The 19,947-nt window shown below is 33.8% G+C and overlaps 1 protein-coding gene across 2 annotated transcripts in view; it reads right to left on the bottom strand.

Annotated features, from left to right (window-relative positions):
• Positions 1–642: 642 nt before the first annotated feature.
• LOC145674831 (phospholipid scramblase 2-like) overlaps positions 643–19,947 on the bottom strand; it is a 250,779-nt gene continuing 231,474 nt past the window's right edge. Inside the window, exon 8 of one of the 2 annotated variants that reach the window (XM_081745054.1) lies at positions 643–1,088. In XM_081745054.1, the coding sequence (XP_081601180.1) occupies positions 999–1,088 (90 nt within the window). In that variant the 3' untranslated portion in view covers positions 643–998. The remainder of the gene's footprint in view (positions 1,089–19,947) is intronic. The other variant, XM_081745055.1, reaches the window with a different exon arrangement.

Genomic DNA, 19,947 nt, shown 5'->3' with positions numbered 1-19,947 from the left:
GTAGTGTTGTACGTAAATATATTTTCCATTGTACACGTAGTTTGTATTATGTGGAGTCAATGTCGTTCGTTAATTTGCGGTATTCGATCACGCAAATAATAAGCTGCTTTGAAGGTAAAGTCTATACCATATGAATATGTTTTAGATGCACAGTACTTTGGTTTGTTTGTTGTTATATGTGTGAAAATGAATGTTGTTGGATAATTCGAATTTTGGATAATTCGAAGTTTTTTCTTGTCCCCTTGGACTTCGAATTAAAAAGAGTCCACTGTATTAAAAAATAGTTTCAGTGGATGAGTCATCCTGAAATTAGTATAAAGAGAGCAATTTGAAATTTATCTTTATGTGTCCATTTTCGGAAGTGACATGATGGTTAGTTCATGAATTTCACCCGCCGAAGAAAATTTAAAAGAGAATACCTTCTAGGTAATTTAAAGTAAATAAAACCCTAAAATTTAACATGTAATCCACGAACGGCAAACGGTATGGTCTACACACGTACGTAAGAGAGGGGAACCCAAGGATCTTATATTTTATAAGATGGTTGGGGGAACGTAGAGACGGACACCCATACCAAAACATCTTTCCTTTTGAATCTATTGGTCATGTAACGTCTAAATTCGCCGAATTTGGAATTCAATTTTATCCTAATTATTATGCAACACTTTCTCCAGTCTTATCGAAAATAAAATAATAGACGGCTACCTTCTGTTCATCTTCAATACAAATAACACAATTATACAAAAGAAAACTTCGTACAAAATACAAATATAACTAACTTGTGACCTTCTGTAACACCAAGACAGTAATTCAGTAATACATCTTATATAAAATACAAAAGTAACTAAATTGTTACCATGTTAAATACCAACAATACAGTACAATTTTATAATAAAACACATCATAAAAAATATGACATTATACAATGTATTACACACAAATCCACAGAAAAAGAGTGAATCAAAAACACATGAAATCATATGGTAAATAAAAATCATCTATTTTGCCATTCCTTTAAAGAAATACTTAATTTTGGATACTCCATTTCCTCTGGTTTCTGCAGGCATTCTACCAATCCGTATCTGGAACTATATAAAAAAAGCAAATCTTACAGTATAGTAAATTATAGTTGAGTTATTATGTAAAAATAAGATTCTATTTATTTTCTGTCTTTACCCATTAATGTATGAAGTGTTCTAGAGATAATTTTTGTGTAGAATTTGCTATTTTAGGATAGGTTTACAGCGCTTTAAAGAATTGTAACGATTTCAACTTATATTTTGATTGTCGTAGTTGATGGGAGGCACCAAAATTAAAAAATCGAATCTCACACATAGTAGGCTGGGTTGAAAAAATCAAATCGTGAGAATTTAATCGTAATAGCACGGAAAAGGTGCAACTTGATCACAGTAATAAATCTGAAAAATTTGAGCAAAATTCGTTAATATCTTTTACCGCCGCAAGAGGGCCACAGTTTTCAAGAAGGAGGGAAATGGGAATAAAATGATATCTTTTAAATATAAAAAGCGGCATTCTAATACCGAAAACGCTCAAAATTTGCGACAGTTTTGCATAAACAGTTGGAAAATTTCAACTACATTGATTAATATCATTTGCCGTCGAGATGGGTTGAAATTTTGGAAAAGTTGAAAAATATGTATAAAATATTTTCTAAATATTCAGAATACAATGATCAATTAATCATCTCTTAATGAAATGGAAAAGTGTTTTGTAGTACAACATTTCTAATGCAGTTGTTAACCTTTGGAATTTAGTCACAAATGGAATAAACGGTGGACTCTTAGTGCTATTTTTCACACCTTTTTACGTAATAGAAATACTTCAACAATTAACACTGTGTACGAGTCTATGTCTATGCATGCATATGTTCCCCAACAATTACGGCTACGTATTCATGAGAAGAAAGAACACAAAATCAGGCTTAGACGGTTCACACGTTATTAGGAGAGTGCTTGCTCTCCAGAACTCGTAAACGTAAAGCTAATTGTTTTATCACAAGGTTGTAGGGTTCCGAAAAGTATAAACTACATTAGTTCAACATTTTGGTGTAATTGTCATTTTTGCTACATTACAGATGGTATCTAGCCCAGATGATAGGCCGTGTAAATTTTTAATACGCACCACATTTACATGTACGTTATCTGGAACTCCTAAGGAACTTAGATAATCTTTTCTACCAACCTACGAAGACATACTGCGCTGTTGTTTACAAGAAAGATTCAATCTAGCACCTGACTCGGGAATCCAGGAGCCCAAGGTTTCTCAAATAGCAGAAAATGTAGCAACAAAAATTGAAAACTTGTATAAAAAAAAGCTTGAATTACAACAGTTTCTAAACCTTAAATTATAAAAGTGCTACCCATATCCAACCAGAAATATAGATCCGTGATGAAAAGTTACATGCGAGATAAAGGTAAGCTAAACTTTCAAAGTAAAACGAGGGTTTCCTTGAATGAAGCAAAAAGCAGTTTATTTGGCATAGCTGCATGCAAATGTGCAGATTTTGCCAAATGCAGTTGTGAGAAGTCCAGGAATGTTCCTGAAAGGGAACGTGCCTTTCTTGAAGATCAGAGAAAACTGAGGCTTGCTCAGCCTATATTGGTAGTGTTGACATTTTCGCTAGCATAACCATGCAGAAGAAAACCAAGAGGAAATATCGTAATGTAAATTAAATTAACGCAGCTCAAACAGACAAGCCCCAACTCAGCATCGTCAATAATAACCTTCAGGACTTCGAACAAGTATTAGAAGTTAACCCTGACTCTGAAGATTCTTCTGACGAGTACCAATTCCGTACAAGCAGGATGCCTTTAGTGACAGCTTCACAGATGCGGACTAATGCTCCTGTAACAGCGATGATGAGCGACAAATATGATATTTCAGACAGAGAGACCGCAGCAATAGCATCTGGAGTTCTTCAGGACACTCGGGTCGTAACTGGAGATAACACTTCTTAAGTAATTGATAAGAGCAAAATAAGAAGACGGAAGTCAAAAATAAGGACTAACCTTCAAAAGCAAACGGAGAACAGCGGTATTCCAGAGGATCATTTGGCCTTGTACTTTGACGGACGCAAGGATAAGACAATCTGTCAGGTGAAGGAAGAAGCAAAATTTTATATAAAGGACAAATGGAGGAGCACATTTCAAGGACACTTGAGCCAGGAACCCGTTATTTCGGACACATAACTACTTCTTCTGGAAAAACTGTTTCCATTATTGAAGATATGTTTGCTCTCTTAATGGAAAACGAAGGAAAAAACCCGATCCACTTATAGCAGTTGGATGTGATGGCATCCAGCGTTATACGGGTCGGAAAGGCGGCATCATTCGGATTTTTGAACAGGAGTGAAACAAGCCGTTGTAGTGGCTTCCCTGCCTTTTGCACTTTAATGAGCTACCATTTCGTCATCTATTCTACTTTCTCGATGGAGAAACACGCACAAACCATGGACTAATAGGAAAATTGGTGGAAACTTGAGAAACATTGCCTCTTCCTCGATTCAACCCAATTGTTTGTGATTATCCAGTTATTTCATCTTAAGATTTGAGCACTGACCAGTTGTACCTCCTGGAAATATCTCATGCCATTAAAACTGGAATTTGCTTTGCTGATCTCTCCAAGAGTCATCCTGGGGAAATCTCCCATGCAAGGTGGTTTACTACTGCAAATCGCATTTTAAGATTATACATAGGAACAGAGAAGCCTTCTTCGTAGTTAATCTCACTAGCGGAGTATATCATGAAGGTATATTGCCCTGGGTGGTTCAGCATTGTTACTACTTAAATTAGGTTACGTTACGTTCCGAAAATATACTATTTCAGATTAGACTTCTGAAATTACTCTAATATCACTAATTCATACAACAGTTGCACACGCCTTCATACGTATCACTATTACCATTTAGAATTAACAGTATTTCCAATCATTCCTATTTATTCCATACTCTTTACATATAATTCCTTGCATCAACTTACGACTGTAACTATATCGTTCTTTCTGACACTTGAGGTACTCAATTCTTCCACTAAACATTCAACTTACAATATCATCTTATATCACAACTTAGTAACCATTTAACAACAAACATTCTTCACTTAAAATCAATAATTATTCATTTGTCTTTTTAACAAATAAATTCAGTGGCACTCCAAACAAGGCCTTTTTTGCCACTATACAAGTTTGATCCTTTTATTGTTCATTTCTTGTACCTACAAGCATTAAAATACATCCATCAAGCACTTAAAGAGAAAAACATCTGTGGTCTATAATAAATAACTCCCGCTACTTGCCAGACGATATTCGAGGCGTAGTTGATCCAGTTATCTCACGAAATGCGTTTTTCGCTAATCCTGAAAACCTTCTCCTAGGCATGCTTAATGATGATAGAACTCATATTAGAAAACTTGCGGTGAAACGGGTTGAAAAAGCACGAGGCTTATGTGAATCAGAAAACAGCATTCGTGATTTCACAATTCCAAAAATCAGTTTTGCCGCCAGAGATTACATTATTTTGATAAACTGGTTAAATGTGGAAGTAACTGAGCCACTTGTTACAGCCCATTTGTCTTTGGAGTACTTGATGACCCTTACTAGTAATGGCTCCATAAAAGTTTTGGAATGTTATCATTTCACTTACCACATAGAGGCTGTGGAAAGGTGTGTGAAAATTGTAACGGATGGGACTGGAAAAGTTTGCGGTACTGTTAATAGGGAAGATCACATCAGAGCAACTTTGGCATCTAGAGCTTCTATGCCGTCGTTCGATAACAAAGTACAGTATACTACACAAACATAAAAACTGAAAGTTACGGTAAATGATGAATCTAATTGAGTAAAACTTTAACGTTGTATAATATTGGCTACATTTTGTTCTTTTTCATTTTATTGTTTTTCAATTAATGCTTATACAATGCATTGATAAATGCATGACAAATGCATGGAGAAAATATAATTGCAGTATTTGTGCGTTAATTTGACCCAAGAAAAGTGAGTTAAAGTTTTAAAAAAGTCTACTCGACAGCAAAATGGAAAATATTTCAATTGTAGATGAAACGTGTTATGTATAACATAAAATAAAAGTTAGTAATGTGATCTACATTTTCATGGTATTTTAATGATTTTTGTTTCAATTTCTGAACATATTCTGACACTAACAGGTCGTACCTAACAACAGTGAAATGAATTATGGTTAATTTGTTTCAAGTTTCTCTAAAGATTTCGCCCTCTTGTAGGGGTAAAACTTATTAACAATTGCGCTAAAAATTTTGGGATTTATTACTTAAAGCACATCACATTTGAAACGCTCTCAGGAATTGATTGTCACATTTTAATCTTTAAATATATTTTCACTTCATACCCATTTTCCAATTTTTTTTTAAAAAAAACTTTGTCCCTCTTGCGGTTATGTTAATCAATAAACATATATTTTGGAGATATAATAATAATTTTGCAGAATTATTACTTATACAAAGTAACTATTTTTGCATACTGTTTCAACTTGAGTGTATCATTTCCGATCATCCGAAAAAAATATACTACTCATTTTACCCTCATTTTGGAAAATTTGGCCCTCTTGCGGCGGTAAAAGATATTAATCGTTTTTGCGCAAATTTTACAGATTTATTACTTGAACCAACTAGCAACTTTTGCATACTGTTTCAATTTGAGTGTATCATCTCTGATCTTTCGAAAAAAAAATAATAATTTATACGCATTTTCCTCATTTTTTAAACTTGGGCCCTCCTGCGGCGGTAAAATATACTAACGAATTTTGTTCAAATTTTGCAGATTTACTAGCGTGATCAAGTTGTTTTTTTCCGCGCTATTATGATTAAATTCTCACGATTTGATTTTTTTACCCACGCTAATACATAGGGATCACTAAGAATAATATAGTTCCAATATATTCACGCACTGCTGATGAAGTGTTGTGTATCTTTTAAAAAGTAAGGAATGGAAAATGATATTTCTGTGATTCAGCTATATGAGTCATACCTCACCATTATTGCGAAATCATAGTCTTATATTGAAATTCAAGTGCAACCCTAGTTTTGAAAAAAGGCCCTTTCCAATAATGATCTGAAATTTGATGTCTGGCCACATTTGGATGAAGATTATGTTTTATCATTTCCTGTGTTTCTATTAATGAGTGGTGCCTAGAACCCTCCTTGAAGTTGTATATGAGGCATTATATCCTATGAACGGCTACTTTACTCTTTTTATAATAAGTGTTTATTATTTGGGATGTCTAACTGAACTTCAAATCGCGGTTCATACTATAGAGTTTCGGTACTCCCTTTTGCATTGCTCTTTTCCATCTAACAGTTTAACAGCGACTAACTGAACACTCTTCATAAAAACATATATATATATCATACTTCACACCTATTACTTCTCATTCGATACTTTTCATGACATTTCCCCTATCTTCCAATAACGTTATATAATGCTCTATATCTGAGTACCTTACGGGAGGAACAACTAACATAATGTTTTCTCTGTCTGTCGGTCTGTCTCTCTGTCTCTCTCTCTACACACACACACAGAGACACACATACATAAGTTGTATATCATATTATATCTTTAATGCGCGTTAAACAATTTCAGAAGCTTCAACAGTTCTAGGGAACGAGGAAAGCAGTTCCTCTAATTTTTCCAAACCGAAATCTCCTAATAAATAAAAAAGTTACATAATATAAAGGCTTAATATAAAAGCCTAACATCACAAGGACATTCACAGGAAATGGAAAGAGAGACAAACACAGAATAAGGGACAGCAGTGACGTAGATGACTCTCGGACCCTAGTTGTAAATTCCATTGTTTTAACAACAATAATAATCATACCATTAACAATAATAATCATACCTTTAACAATAATAATAATAATTACTATTACCACTACTACTATTAAAAACTTATTTCCTTTTCAAAATTTCCGACTCTGCCTGACAAGATGTTTGTAAATAGCGGTCATGTCTACACTTCCTTTCAATGTGCGGTCCCAAAGGCGCAAAGGGATGGGAAACCTCTAAAAGAGAGAGGAACAAAAAAAAACTTTCTTATGATCAATTCTATGTAAAGTTCGATGCTTATGATTTTGAAAAGTGCTTTTTTGTTTCTCTCTTTTCGGAAGCACAAAGGTTCTGCCGGCTAAGAAGTTAACAGTATATAATATTGCAAATTTGCAACTGGATTTATTTACATAGCAATTTGTGGTCATAAAGAAATTATCATTAGAAGAACTTATTGCAAAAACTAAGTGAATATCGATATCGATATCGAAATTAGGATGTTGATATATCGATGTCGATATATTTGCCGTATCGAAAGTTGATATATGTCAATATGGATATCGACGATATCGATATATCGTCATATTGCACAGGCTTAGATCCCAGCAATGATGCAATAATATAAATACGAATATATAGAGGATACTTGAAACATTCATTAAGTCACTTCCAAAGGGAATACGAAATTTGGTGGTGAAATAAAATATTCAACATCCAGCAGAACTGTAGATCTCCGAGACACATCTATGATAATTTCAAACTTTTAACTCATGCTTTGTTTCCGTGTGATTCGGTTGCGATTTCGGTACTGTTCCTTGGACATACTGATACGAAAAATCATTCGAATAAACCCTGTAGGTAGCGTAGGTCATACCTTCCGTTCCAGAGTAAAAAGAAAGAAAGACAGAAGAGAGGAGAAGAAACGGAAAAGAAACAAAGAGAAAATGAATGAATACTATTTTGCTGTTAAATTTCTATCAGAAACACCATATATTAAAAAAAACTATATCATAATAAAAAGTTTGAAATGTTTAAAATGATAACTGGATGTTCCATATAGATGCGGCAGATCTTACATGTTTGAAATTTAAAATGTGAATGAGACACATTGAATTACAGGATGGAAACTATTTTTTTGTCAAACTAACAGAAATAAGATCTTGAAATAACCAAAGACGAGGATCATTTTCTAATCATCTCAGAAGATCTATCTGTTCTGAACATCCAGTGTCGATTTCATCTATTGCGGGTATAACGTTGTAATTTGCACAGTTGCAGCCATTACTTTATGTGAAACGCGATACTACCTGGCGGGGAATCGAACCGAGATTTTCGATGTGGAAATTTTGAACAATAACCACTACTCCCCCGATTGCTCTACTTAAATTTTGTTTAGCAAATGGTGTTTTCTTCTGAGAACGATAACACGAAAGGTGATCAATGAAGTGTTCGAATGTCCTGCTAATTTCCTTGCCCTTTCCCAACGAACAGTCATAAATCGTCTCCATCATGATACAGGTGTTTGTTTCCACATTCTTAGTGATTACTTGTCTAGTATAAGAAGCCGATTCCTCACGATGACTTGGTTCAAAAAACAACTTCGGCATGAACAGGATTTGAACTTGTATTTGAAAAGTGTACTATTTATGTCCGCTATGATACCCTTACAGTATCATGCACACGAAACTAAACCCAAATATTACTAACTTCAGTTTTGGAACGAACCGGATTATTTCTGTGAGGTTATTTACACCAAAACGTATCGTGCAGGACATAAGTCCTTAACCAAGAAATGGCAACTGGTAAGGAACCAAATTCAGAGTATGAGAATTAAGTCTGTCATATCTCTAGTTTAATGTGGAGAAGGAATTAACTGTGAACTAACGGTTTAACAACAACTCAAGCTTTTACTGTATACTATGCCAAAGATATACTGTATACTATGACTTATAGCATCATAAAATAAATACAAAAGACGTTTTGAAACGAAGGAAAATAACGTATAACTTTGTAAGCGGAGCAAAGATACCTAACATAAAAACAGGAAAGACGAATCGCTTAAGTAGCAGCGATCGTGGTTCAGTGGTATCCGAGTTCAATTCCCGGTTTAGGAGCCTTTGGAATTTAACTGTCCTTGATGTTTTGGTGTTCGTATCCCTGTCGTTGTAGGTTAATAGAAAAACAAGTAACGCAAGAAAACGTGTAAAACAAGTAAAAACCTAGCAATAAGTAGTTAAGCAAGTTAATGAGGCATGTTCGTTAAATTAGTTAACATTGTTTTTTAAAAATGGTAAAGTAGCTTGGTCAGTAATCTGGAGGTTCTCGTATCGGATTCACGTCGGGAAGTGTTAGCTTTTACTTTAGGAATTTTGGAGGCGACCTAATGGCGATGTCACATATTTTATTATCTTCAGGTATTTGAATACTCGGATGTTTTAATACTTGAACTATCAAATCTTCAGGAATAATAATATAAATAATAATAACTAGTAAAAATAATAATCATCTTGTAGAAGATTAAAAGGTAGCTTACTATCGCTCAGATCATACTCTCGTCAACAGAAACGTGACTTTTGGTAAGAATATTTCTGTTTGGTTTAATGTTGCTGTCGACAAGAGGAATTTCTCATCTCGTTTCAAACACAATACAAATAAAATCGAGACAAGAATTAACATTTTACATTCGAGACAGGACAAGAACAACTCAACTTATCGTCTTGCTTTGGGGAAGACAATCGAGATGAGACGAGAATTATCGAAAACTTTTCTCGTTTTGTTTCGATTCTCGAAATAGTGTATGTCCATTCCTTAAGTAACAATTGCTTTGTAGTCTGAATTTTATACTCTATTTTGTTACTTCGTATTTCGGAGCTCTTCGAATATTGGTCTCTGTACCGGCACGTAGCCAAGGGGTAGGTCCGGACCCCCCTTCGGATCCTGAAATGAAAAATATTAAGGAAGGATGAAACAAAAAGAAACGAGAAAAAGATGAATCAGCGTCATAAATATAAAGCTACAGCAAGTGTTTGGTTACTCTTTCTTATGAGATCTTTGTGTGGAGCAAACCGAGGGGGAAGGAGTCAAAAATGGGTATTAGTGTAACGTAGCATTTCGAATTCCATCTATCTGCATAGATAACATAGACTCTCAGGTAGAATTTAAGACATGCCCAGAATCACCAATAATATGATCCATTTTGAATTTCGCGGCATCTCTAATCCATTTTATAGGATGTCTTTACTCCCACAAGAGTATCTCGTTGATATCCTTGATGGCATTAAACGAAGATAAGAAAAAGAAGAAGAAAGAAGACAAGTAGAACCGAGCTAAAATGACCTCGGAAGTCTATATCTTTCTCAGTAATTTTTTTCATTTACTCAATATTCTTCATAATTTTTCTTCTTAAAATACTTACTAACATATCCTCATTTTTTGTCCTAAAAGACCAATATGGGTATTTTGTCAGTAAAATAGTTTAGATTCCTCGATCTCCTGGTGTGTAACCATATTTCATGCCCCCTATTTCGAAATCCTGGCTACGTGCCTGCTCTGTAGGTATTTTCGTAGCAAAGCTTTTATAGTTAACTTCACAAATCCTAAAAGTTATTTTATTATATGCCTTAGAGTTAACTGATATTCAGTTACTTTTATTATAGTTATTTTTTTAAAACATACAGTTGAAGGCTTTCTACATGAAACTTTAGTCGAACGCTTTTGTTTAAAATTTGGATACTTGCAGAGGTGTATCTTGGAGGTACGGACATCCTTCCTGAAATTCCGACTTCTCTGTAACTTTTGCATAATTTTACGATTAATGTAATAATTTTATTATTATTATTATTATTATTATTATTATTATTATTATTATTATTATTATTATTACCGACGTTTTGTGAATATAATGGTTCACACTGTTGCACCCAGCTCCCGCCCAGTGGGCAATATGCTGAACAAACGCCATATGTGAAAGTTTTCTCGGGGTCTTGTTTCCTCCCATGTTTTATTTCATTCTCATCATCGACGTATCTTCACTTTAGTCGGGATATCCATGGAACGTAAAACTTAAAAACAATTTTCCTTAGGGCTCTTGTGAGTTCAGTAGGCCTACTTTATACACTACGTTTCAGTGGAAGCCTTTCGTTTAACGTTTACCTAGTTGTAGGGATGCACATAGTATGTCCCGGTGGTTCGGACACTTTTCTAAAATCTCGTCTATTTTATATCTTTTGAGGAATATTACGGACGATTTTACAGAATTTAACAATCTGTCCTCATACGGAATTTTTCTTCTATATGATTATTAATTATTATTATTATTACTGAAGATTTGAGACCTCAGTATTACGTCCTTTTCCAATGCATATAACTATACGGAAGTTGACATGAAAAAGGAATAAAAATTGGTTTGGACCCTATACGAGGATGAATTGCCTTATAAGAGATACTTTGGAAGGATTAGTACCCGGAAGGAAAAGAGGCGGAAAGGTGTCACTTACTAGACAATATGAGATCAAAAGTTCGGGTACTTAATATAAACTAAGTAAGTTTTGTCTTCATCACGATACATAGGAACACCTTTTCTTTGGTTAAAGATTTGGATTATGTATGCCTTATATTAATATTTTAATGCGATATATTGATATTTTTTAAAACATACAAAGAAATATAAGAAAGAATAATTCCTATTTACAAATTTTGGTTGAATAGATATATTGAACGTGTGTGAAAATTCGAACGAAAATATTATTGATATTTCTTGTAATAATGAAACAAGTTGGAAGCTATTCCACAATTTCTACGAAACAATACCGTTTCAGTCACATTTATGACTCATCATTAAGGACAACTCTCATGTATTCTAGAATTGGTTGCTTAAAACGATACTTTCTCAAACAGTACGAATCGTTTGTGTAGATATGTAACGTCATGTTGTTAGTATTTCCGCTGTGACAAAACTGAACGTTTCAACTCTAACTTCTAAGACGGAAAGAAATTGAATATTTGTCATGTTATTATACATCAGAAGTGTCAAGATTGTAAATTATAATAAATTTCTTATCTAGCTCAGCAGGAATCGAACCCATGTCCTTCAAATTTTGAGACGAATGTTGAAACCACTATCCTAAGAGTGATCTCTTAATCAAGAGTCAAAGAACACTCGTGTGTGTAGCAAATTTCACACTTTTACGATTCCAATATTTTACGAACGATGAAGCAATCTGATTTCGGTCATGATAAAATACTATAGTCCAGAGAATTCAAATTTTAATTAAAAAAGAAATACTAACACGCATGGACATGAAGAAGAACGAGGTATTAAGAATAATTCGAACACTTAACTGATACCTGGTGCTTCAGACCACTTTTTCCTGATTACCGAACGTATGTCCGTAACATTTTTCTATTATACTCAGTTATGCTTGTTTTACACTTATTTCTAGTAACCTTGAACGACAGGAACACGAACACAGATATATCGAGGACATTTAAAATTTCAAAGGCTCTTCTACAGGGAAACGAACCCGAAAGCTCGATAAGTAATTGATGGGTGGGGTACCCGGTTCTTTCCCAACGCAAGTAAGCTTGAGGTGATTACCACCGTGCTCGTGGGTTTTCTCGGGACACTCCCATTTACTTTCTTATTCCGCCAATTCATCCATTTAATTCACTTGGTTTAATCATTGTCTCCAACATCCTAACAGATATAATCGTAAAACATTAAATGAAAAGATTTAATTTCATTTTCAAACGGTTAACCGAAATCAAACCGAACCAAAAATTTGTATTTTCTATTGCCCATTAACGTGTTTTCACAAAAATATGTATAGAAAACAACGAAGTATCGTAATACCATTCAAAAGTGACACAGTAAATTCATAATACCTTCACTTAAAACGATCAATTTCATATATTTCGGAACTTTTCCAATATATGTATGGATATTCTGAAAAAAGGCAATATAGTCTGTTCTCAAACAAAATTTACCAAATTACTGTTAGGTTTCTGAAATATACCGACACATTCTGTTTCAATCTCAAACCGAACCAAACCGCTTAACCGGGTTTTGGAACACGGCTAATGGCTAGATTTCAATTTATGTTTCTATTGCGAAATCAATTGCCATTATGATGTGCAAATTTGGAGATGAAACTACTATACTCCGTAATTTCCGAACATATACATTTTTATGATTTCTGTTAAGGCATCTGAAGTTTTTATCTCATGTTGTCCAGGATCTGACACCTTCTTTTTCTCCCACTTTTCCTTCCAAAGAACCTCTTATAAGGCAATCCTTCCTCCGACAGGATCCAAAGCAATTTTTCCTTTTTCCTACCAACTTCAGTATGCTTATTTGCATTGAAATAGGACGTTAGGTTCAGGTCTGAAATCTTCAGTAAAAATAATAATAATATAGAAGACAAATTCTGTATCAGGGCAGATAGCATTAAAATCTGTAAAATTGCATCTAACATTAGGCAAAAGTTAAAAAGTGTTAGTATTGGATAGAAGTGTTTGGACCACCAGGACATACACAATACGTACAATCCTACAATTAGCTAAATGTTAAACGAAAGGTTTCCAGGGAAATTTCGTGTAGGAAGTAGGGCTACTGAACTTACAAGACCCCTAAGAAAAATTGTTTTTAAGTTTTACTTTCCACGGCTATGCCGTCTAAGCTAAAGGAGACGTCTATTATGAGAATGAAATAAATAGTGAAATAAAAAAGTTGGCGGAAACATGACTCCGAGAAAATCTACAAACATGTGTTTGTTGAACATATTGCTCACTGGGCGGGAGCTCGGTGGAACAGGATGAACCATTAAATTCACAAAATATTGATAATAATAATAATAATAATAATAATAATAATAATAATAATAATAATAATAATAATAATAATAATAATAATAATAATAATAATAATAGTTCCAAAGTTGCCCTAAAATGAAGCAAAATTTACAGAAAAGTCGGGATTTCGGGGAGGGTGTCTGTATCTCCAAGACACACCTCTGTATGTACTCAAATTTTAACACATTTCACAGCAATGTTCTGTATACAGGACAATGACAAAATATGTCAGTATGCAACCCTGATTAATCAAATAAAATTTGTTACTATTTGTGCATACTCAGAAAGGAACATGCTTTCTTCGAAGTGGTTTGTGGGAAATTCGTGCAATTTTAAGGGAACTGTTGTACCATGAAATAGCTTAAATTTTTACTACTACTGATCAACGATTAATTTGTCATATGAATAAAACATGGAAAGATTGAAGGAATCTAAATTGAGCATTTATTTTATACTTTTCAAATAGTGTTCATGTTGATTGACTTATTTTTTAAATCTACAAAGTAAAATATTTTGATATCAAGGCCTTGTTTTCCTATTGTCCTATAACCAGAACATTGGACATTTGGCCTACCGGATTTGTAAGACATATAACACAAAATATAGGAAATAAAACTTATGTATGGAGTAATTATAAAGTACAATGTCACCTTTTAATCTAAAATACAATGTGGATAAATTTACAACGTGAATTAGCAACAGATGAGCCCACAACATGTATAAACAAGTTGCAAAATGTGTAGAAAATAAATAATGTCAACAGTATAATATAAGTTAGAGTAGGTTACAACAAAAACTGAGGGCAATGATTTAAAAAAGCGATTTACAAACAAAATAGAAAAGAAAAAGAAACAAGGGACCTAAAAACATCAAAGTGCTATTATGCATTCAATCATATACCTGATTCAAGAATGGCCTAGTTTTGTTTGATAAACTGATGAGCTTTATATTCAATCAAATTGAAATGAAATATTTCCGTTTAACGTCCTACGATTATGTTCTTTAGGCTAATGGAGACGAGTGCTTAAGGTAATTGAATGATGGTGGAAGAATTGGTGGAATGAGAAAGTGGGTGGAAATCGACATGATGTTATCCACCAAAAGACTTATTTTGCCGGGGATCGCACCAGGGACGACACTCACCAAAGGTAAGCGCTCTACAACGAAGCCATCGTGCTCCCATATTCAATCAAGAACGTAATTGAAACAGCTGTAGTTGCCAGTTGGAAACTTTATCAGATTTTGAGCTTCCGCAATTGAGATTTAATTGTAAGTATTACTATGACATTTTCTGCAAGTCTTCACTAAGAAGAATTCGCCCAGAGACACAGGGACTCAGTGGAAAGTGTCCAGAGACACCAAAAGTAACCGAACGTACGTTAATACGAAATCACAAAATATAGCATAGAAGATGTAAAGTATGTCCGAAAAAACCGATAACATCGTGCCACCAATGTCATATCGCGCATGTAGTTTTGCGCGCAGTGCTTTGGTTTCATGGTTATCATAACTAATGTAAAAATGCTTGAATTGATTTTCAAACATAATGTACCGGTATGAAGTTTTGCAAAAATAGCAGTTTAATAAAACTGACCATGAGTCGAAATCATGCATAATTTTAATTTCTAATATCTATCAATCTAAACGGCCGATGGCCTATATATATACGACAGACTGTAGCAGACGTACCTAGGTACATATAACCGAACTTCTTCTATTTTCGAATATGTGTACCATCTATAAGAAAATATTTAACATGGAATCAAATATCCGCAGTAGAAAAATTATGGCACTAAATGGGATAAACAAAAGCGTTCCACTAAACTTTCATGTTGATAGTATTCCACTGTATGTTTTAAGAAAAATAACTGTAATAAAGTTAACTGAATATCACTGAACAGTAAGACATATAATAAAATAACTTTTGGATATTTAAAGTTAATTATAAAAGCTTTGCTACAAAAATACCTACAGAGACCATAATTCGATTAACTCTGAAATATTAGGGGGCCGCGGTGGCTCAGTGGTAGAGCGTTCACCTCTGGTGCTTGGGGTCCCGGGTTCGATCCCAGCCCCGGCCAAGTGAACTTTGTGGTGGACAAACACCGTGTGCGTGGGTTTTCTCGGGGTTCTCCCGTTTCCTCCCACTTTCTTCATTCCACCATTTCATTCATTACTCATCATCACCGTCTCTTTTAGCCTAACCGGCATAACCGTGGGTCGTAAAACTTAAAGATTTCATTTCATTTCATGACTCTGAAATGTGAAGTTACAAAATAGAGTATAAGATTCAGTCTACAGAGCAATTGTTACTTAAAGATTGGATATACACAATTTCGAAAATCATGATAAGACACAAAGTGTTTACCATACTTTCCATCTTGACTCGATATTCTCATCTCCAAAGCGAGACGGTAATTTGAACTAGCCTTGTCCCGTCTCGAATGTAAAATATTATTTCTCGTCTCGATTTTGTTAATTTTGTGTTAGAAACGAGATGATAAATTATCTTCTCGCTGGTAACATTAAACCAAACCGAAATATTCTTGCCAAAAGTCAAGTTTCTGTTTATAATGGTATGACCTGAGCGATAAAAAGCTTCTAAATTTTTTATCTTCTACGTGATAATTATTATAATTGTTTGTTTACTACTATTAGGATTACTATTTCTGAAGATTTGGTAGTTCAAGTTTTGAAACACCAGAGTATTTAAATATCTGAAGATATTGAAACACATGTCATCACTGATAAATCGCCACTAAAACTCCTAAAGTAAAAAAAAATACTTCCCAACGTGGAACTGATCCGAGAACCTCCAGATACCAGCCCAAGCGACTTGACCACTGAACCACGATCACTACGTGGTAAACGATTAGCGTTTACTGTGTTTACGTTAGATAACTTTGCCTCCGCCTACAAAGTTATACGTTATTTTTCTTAGTTTCGAAACGTCTTTCGTATATATTTTGTGATACCATAAGACAATAACTTTGGTATAGTTTATATTAATAACTTAGGTTTTTCGTAAATTTTTGGTGTACAATTTAGTTTCTTCTCCACACCAAACTACAGATATGACACATTTAAATCTCATACTCTGCATTTCTAAGCAGTAGTCATTACCTGGTCAAGTACTTATGTCCGGCACGTTACAACTAAGTTCATTTATTTCCCGAATTGCCCAAAATTAGTGCTCAGTGATAAATGAAATAAGGTGCAATCCAGAAAAATAACAGAAATATTGTGCAGTAATTTCAACGTGCAAGTTCAAAATAGACAAATAATAATAATAATAATAATAATAATAATAATAATAATAATAATAATAATAATAATAATAATAATAATAATAATAATAATAATAAAAGTAATAAATGCTTACCTTAACTGTATAGTTGTCAATTGTACTTATTATCATAATTCGTCTACTTTCGAACTTGCACGTCTAAATTACTGAATAATTTGATATTATTTCTGTCATTTTTCAGGGATTGTATCTTATTTGGCTTATTAGTGGGCATCAATTTGTCTCTAGATTCTCGAATAAATGAATTTCGTTGTGCATGTTGATGTAAATAACCTTACAAGAAGAAGGTGGTTCGTTCCAAAACTGAAGTTAGTAAATAGAAGTTTCATATCGGATGATAATGTAAGGGTGTCGTAGGGAATTTATATACGGTACAGTTATCTATCTAGATCCATATCCTGTTCACGCCGAAGTTGCTTTTTTCACCAAGTCATCGTGAAGAATCGTCTTCTCATCCTAGACAAGCAATCATTAAGAATTTGAAAGCAAACAACTCTATCATAATAAAGACGACATAAGAATGTTGGTTGGGAAAGGGCAAGGAAATTAGCAGAACATTCAGAACACTTCATTCATCTGCAGTATACACTTTTCTTCATATCGTTCTCAGAATAAAAGCCAACATCATTTGTTAAGCAAAGTTTGAGTAGAGCAATTGGTGGAGTAGTGGTCATCTTGCAAGATTTCCAAATGGAAAATCAAGGTTAGATTCCCCGCAGAATAGTATAATTTTTTCCTTATAAATTAATGGCTGCAATTGCGCTAATTACAACGTTATATATGCAATAGATGAAATCGACACTGGGTGTTCGGAACAGGTAAACCTTCGGAGATGACGGGAAAATGTCCTCATCTTTGGTTAGTTTAAAACAAGATTTTATTTCTATTAGTTTTATACAAAGTTTGTTTCCATAATATAATTCAATGTGTCTTTTTGACATTTGATATTTGAAACATGCAAGGTCTGCTATATCTATGAGAAACATCCAACTTTCATTTTGAATATTTGAAGCTTTTCATTATGATACAGTTTGGACTATTAATATAGGCTCTTTCTCGTAGAAATTTAGCATTCATTCATTTTTCTTTCTTTCTTTTCCGTTTCTTTTCCCCTTTCTTTCTTTCTTTCTTTCTTTCTTTCTGTTTATTCAGTTTGCGTTAGTAGTCTGGAACAGTATGACCTATGCTACCTACTGGGTTTACTAGAATGTATTTCATATCAGTACGTCCAAGGAACACTACCCAATTTGCAACCGAACCAAGCGGAAATAAAGCATGTGATAAACGTTTGAAATTATCGTAGATGTGTCTCGGAGATCTAGAGTTCTGCTGGAAGTTGAATATTTTATTTCACCACCAAATTTCGTATTCCCTTTGGAAGTGACTTAATGAATGTTTCAAGTATCTTCTATATATATTCGTAGTATTATTTTTGCATCATTTCTGGGATCTAGGCCTGTGAAATATGTCGATATAGTGATATCGTCGATATCGATATTGACATGAATCTACTTTCGATATCGCAAATATATCGACATCGATATATCAGCATCCTAAATTTTTGATATTGATATTCGGGGGCCATAAGACCCTGTCTGACATGAATGATAAAACGAAATTTAGTTTTTTGCAATAATGTGTTCTAGTGACAGTTTCATTATGGTCACAAATTGCAATGTAAATAAATCTACTTGCAAATTTGCAATATTATATACTTTATATTCTTAGCCGGCAGAACTTTTCTTCTTCCGAAAAGAGAGAAACAAAAACGCACTTGTCAAAATGATAGGCATCGAACTTTGACATAAAACTGATAATAAGAAAGATTTTTTATTTCTCTTTCTCTCTCTCATCCCTTTACGCCTTTGACACCGCTCATTGACAAAAGGTGAGCACGTGACCGCTATTTACACTTACCTTCTTAGGCAGAGTCAGAAATTTTGAAAAGTAAACGAGTTTTTAAAATAATAATAATAATAATAATAATAATAATAATAATAATAATAATAATTATTATTATTATTATTATTATTATTATTATTATTATTATTATTATTATTATTATTGCTAATGTTATGATTTTTACCATTGTTATAACAATTGCATTTACAACTAGGGTCCGCAAGTCTCCTACGCCACTGGTGTCCCTTATTCTGTGTTTGTTTATCTTTCCGTTTTGTGTGAATGTTTGTTTTCGTGATGTTAGGCTGTTATATTAAGCCTTTACTTTGATGTAACCTTTTTCATCTTTTACGATTTTTTTTGGTAAAAGGAGTGAAACTGCTTTTCTCTTATATCTAGTATTATTTCTTACCATTCGTCTTGTTTGTACTACTTAATTAGATCATTTTGTAACTTTTTATGTCATCCACTCACGATAATAAAATCGTCATTCTTAACAATTTATTTTAATTTCTTATTTGCAGTTTGCACCCAGTGGCGTAGGGAATTGTGGCCCATAGGGACCGGGCCCCTCAAAGAGGTTCGACAATGTGCTTTGGTACTTTGATGTTTGTAATTTTCTAATATTTTTTTATGTTTATATATTTTTTGTTTGTTATTTTTCTATATGTACCTATAACAGTACTGCCCCCCCAAACACACATCCTGGCAACGCTACTGTTTGCGCCACTGCTATATTTGTAACGGAATTGAGATTTGATCCAACTCCTTTCGAATTCTCAACCACAACAGCGACCCTGTTTTCTGTGTTGCGTATTATTGCAGGAAAGGCAGAATTACAGGTGGTAATGCAGTTTAGGAGTCGTGTATGCATAACTTGAATGTTAACACTCATCATGGATACAGAGTGTAAGCATCCGCTTGACTGTGTTTTGCCTGGGTTTAGTGATTGTGGCAAAACCGATTTTGTGAAGCAAATCCTGTCGAACCTCTCTTGTATTAAGAATAGGAAATATGATAATATGGTATAAGAGTAACCAAGAAAGTTCTGTCGCTTTTCGTGGAGGTCTGTG

The sequence above is a fragment of the Thermobia domestica genome, chromosome 18 (assembly GCF_964235325.1).
Source record: "Thermobia domestica chromosome 18, izTheDome1.hap1.1, whole genome shotgun sequence".
Lineage (NCBI taxonomy): Eukaryota > Metazoa > Arthropoda > Insecta > Zygentoma > Lepismatidae > Thermobia > Thermobia domestica.
The sequence above is the reverse complement of the archived record's forward strand: the minus strand, read 5'-3'. Positions and strand labels throughout refer to the sequence as shown.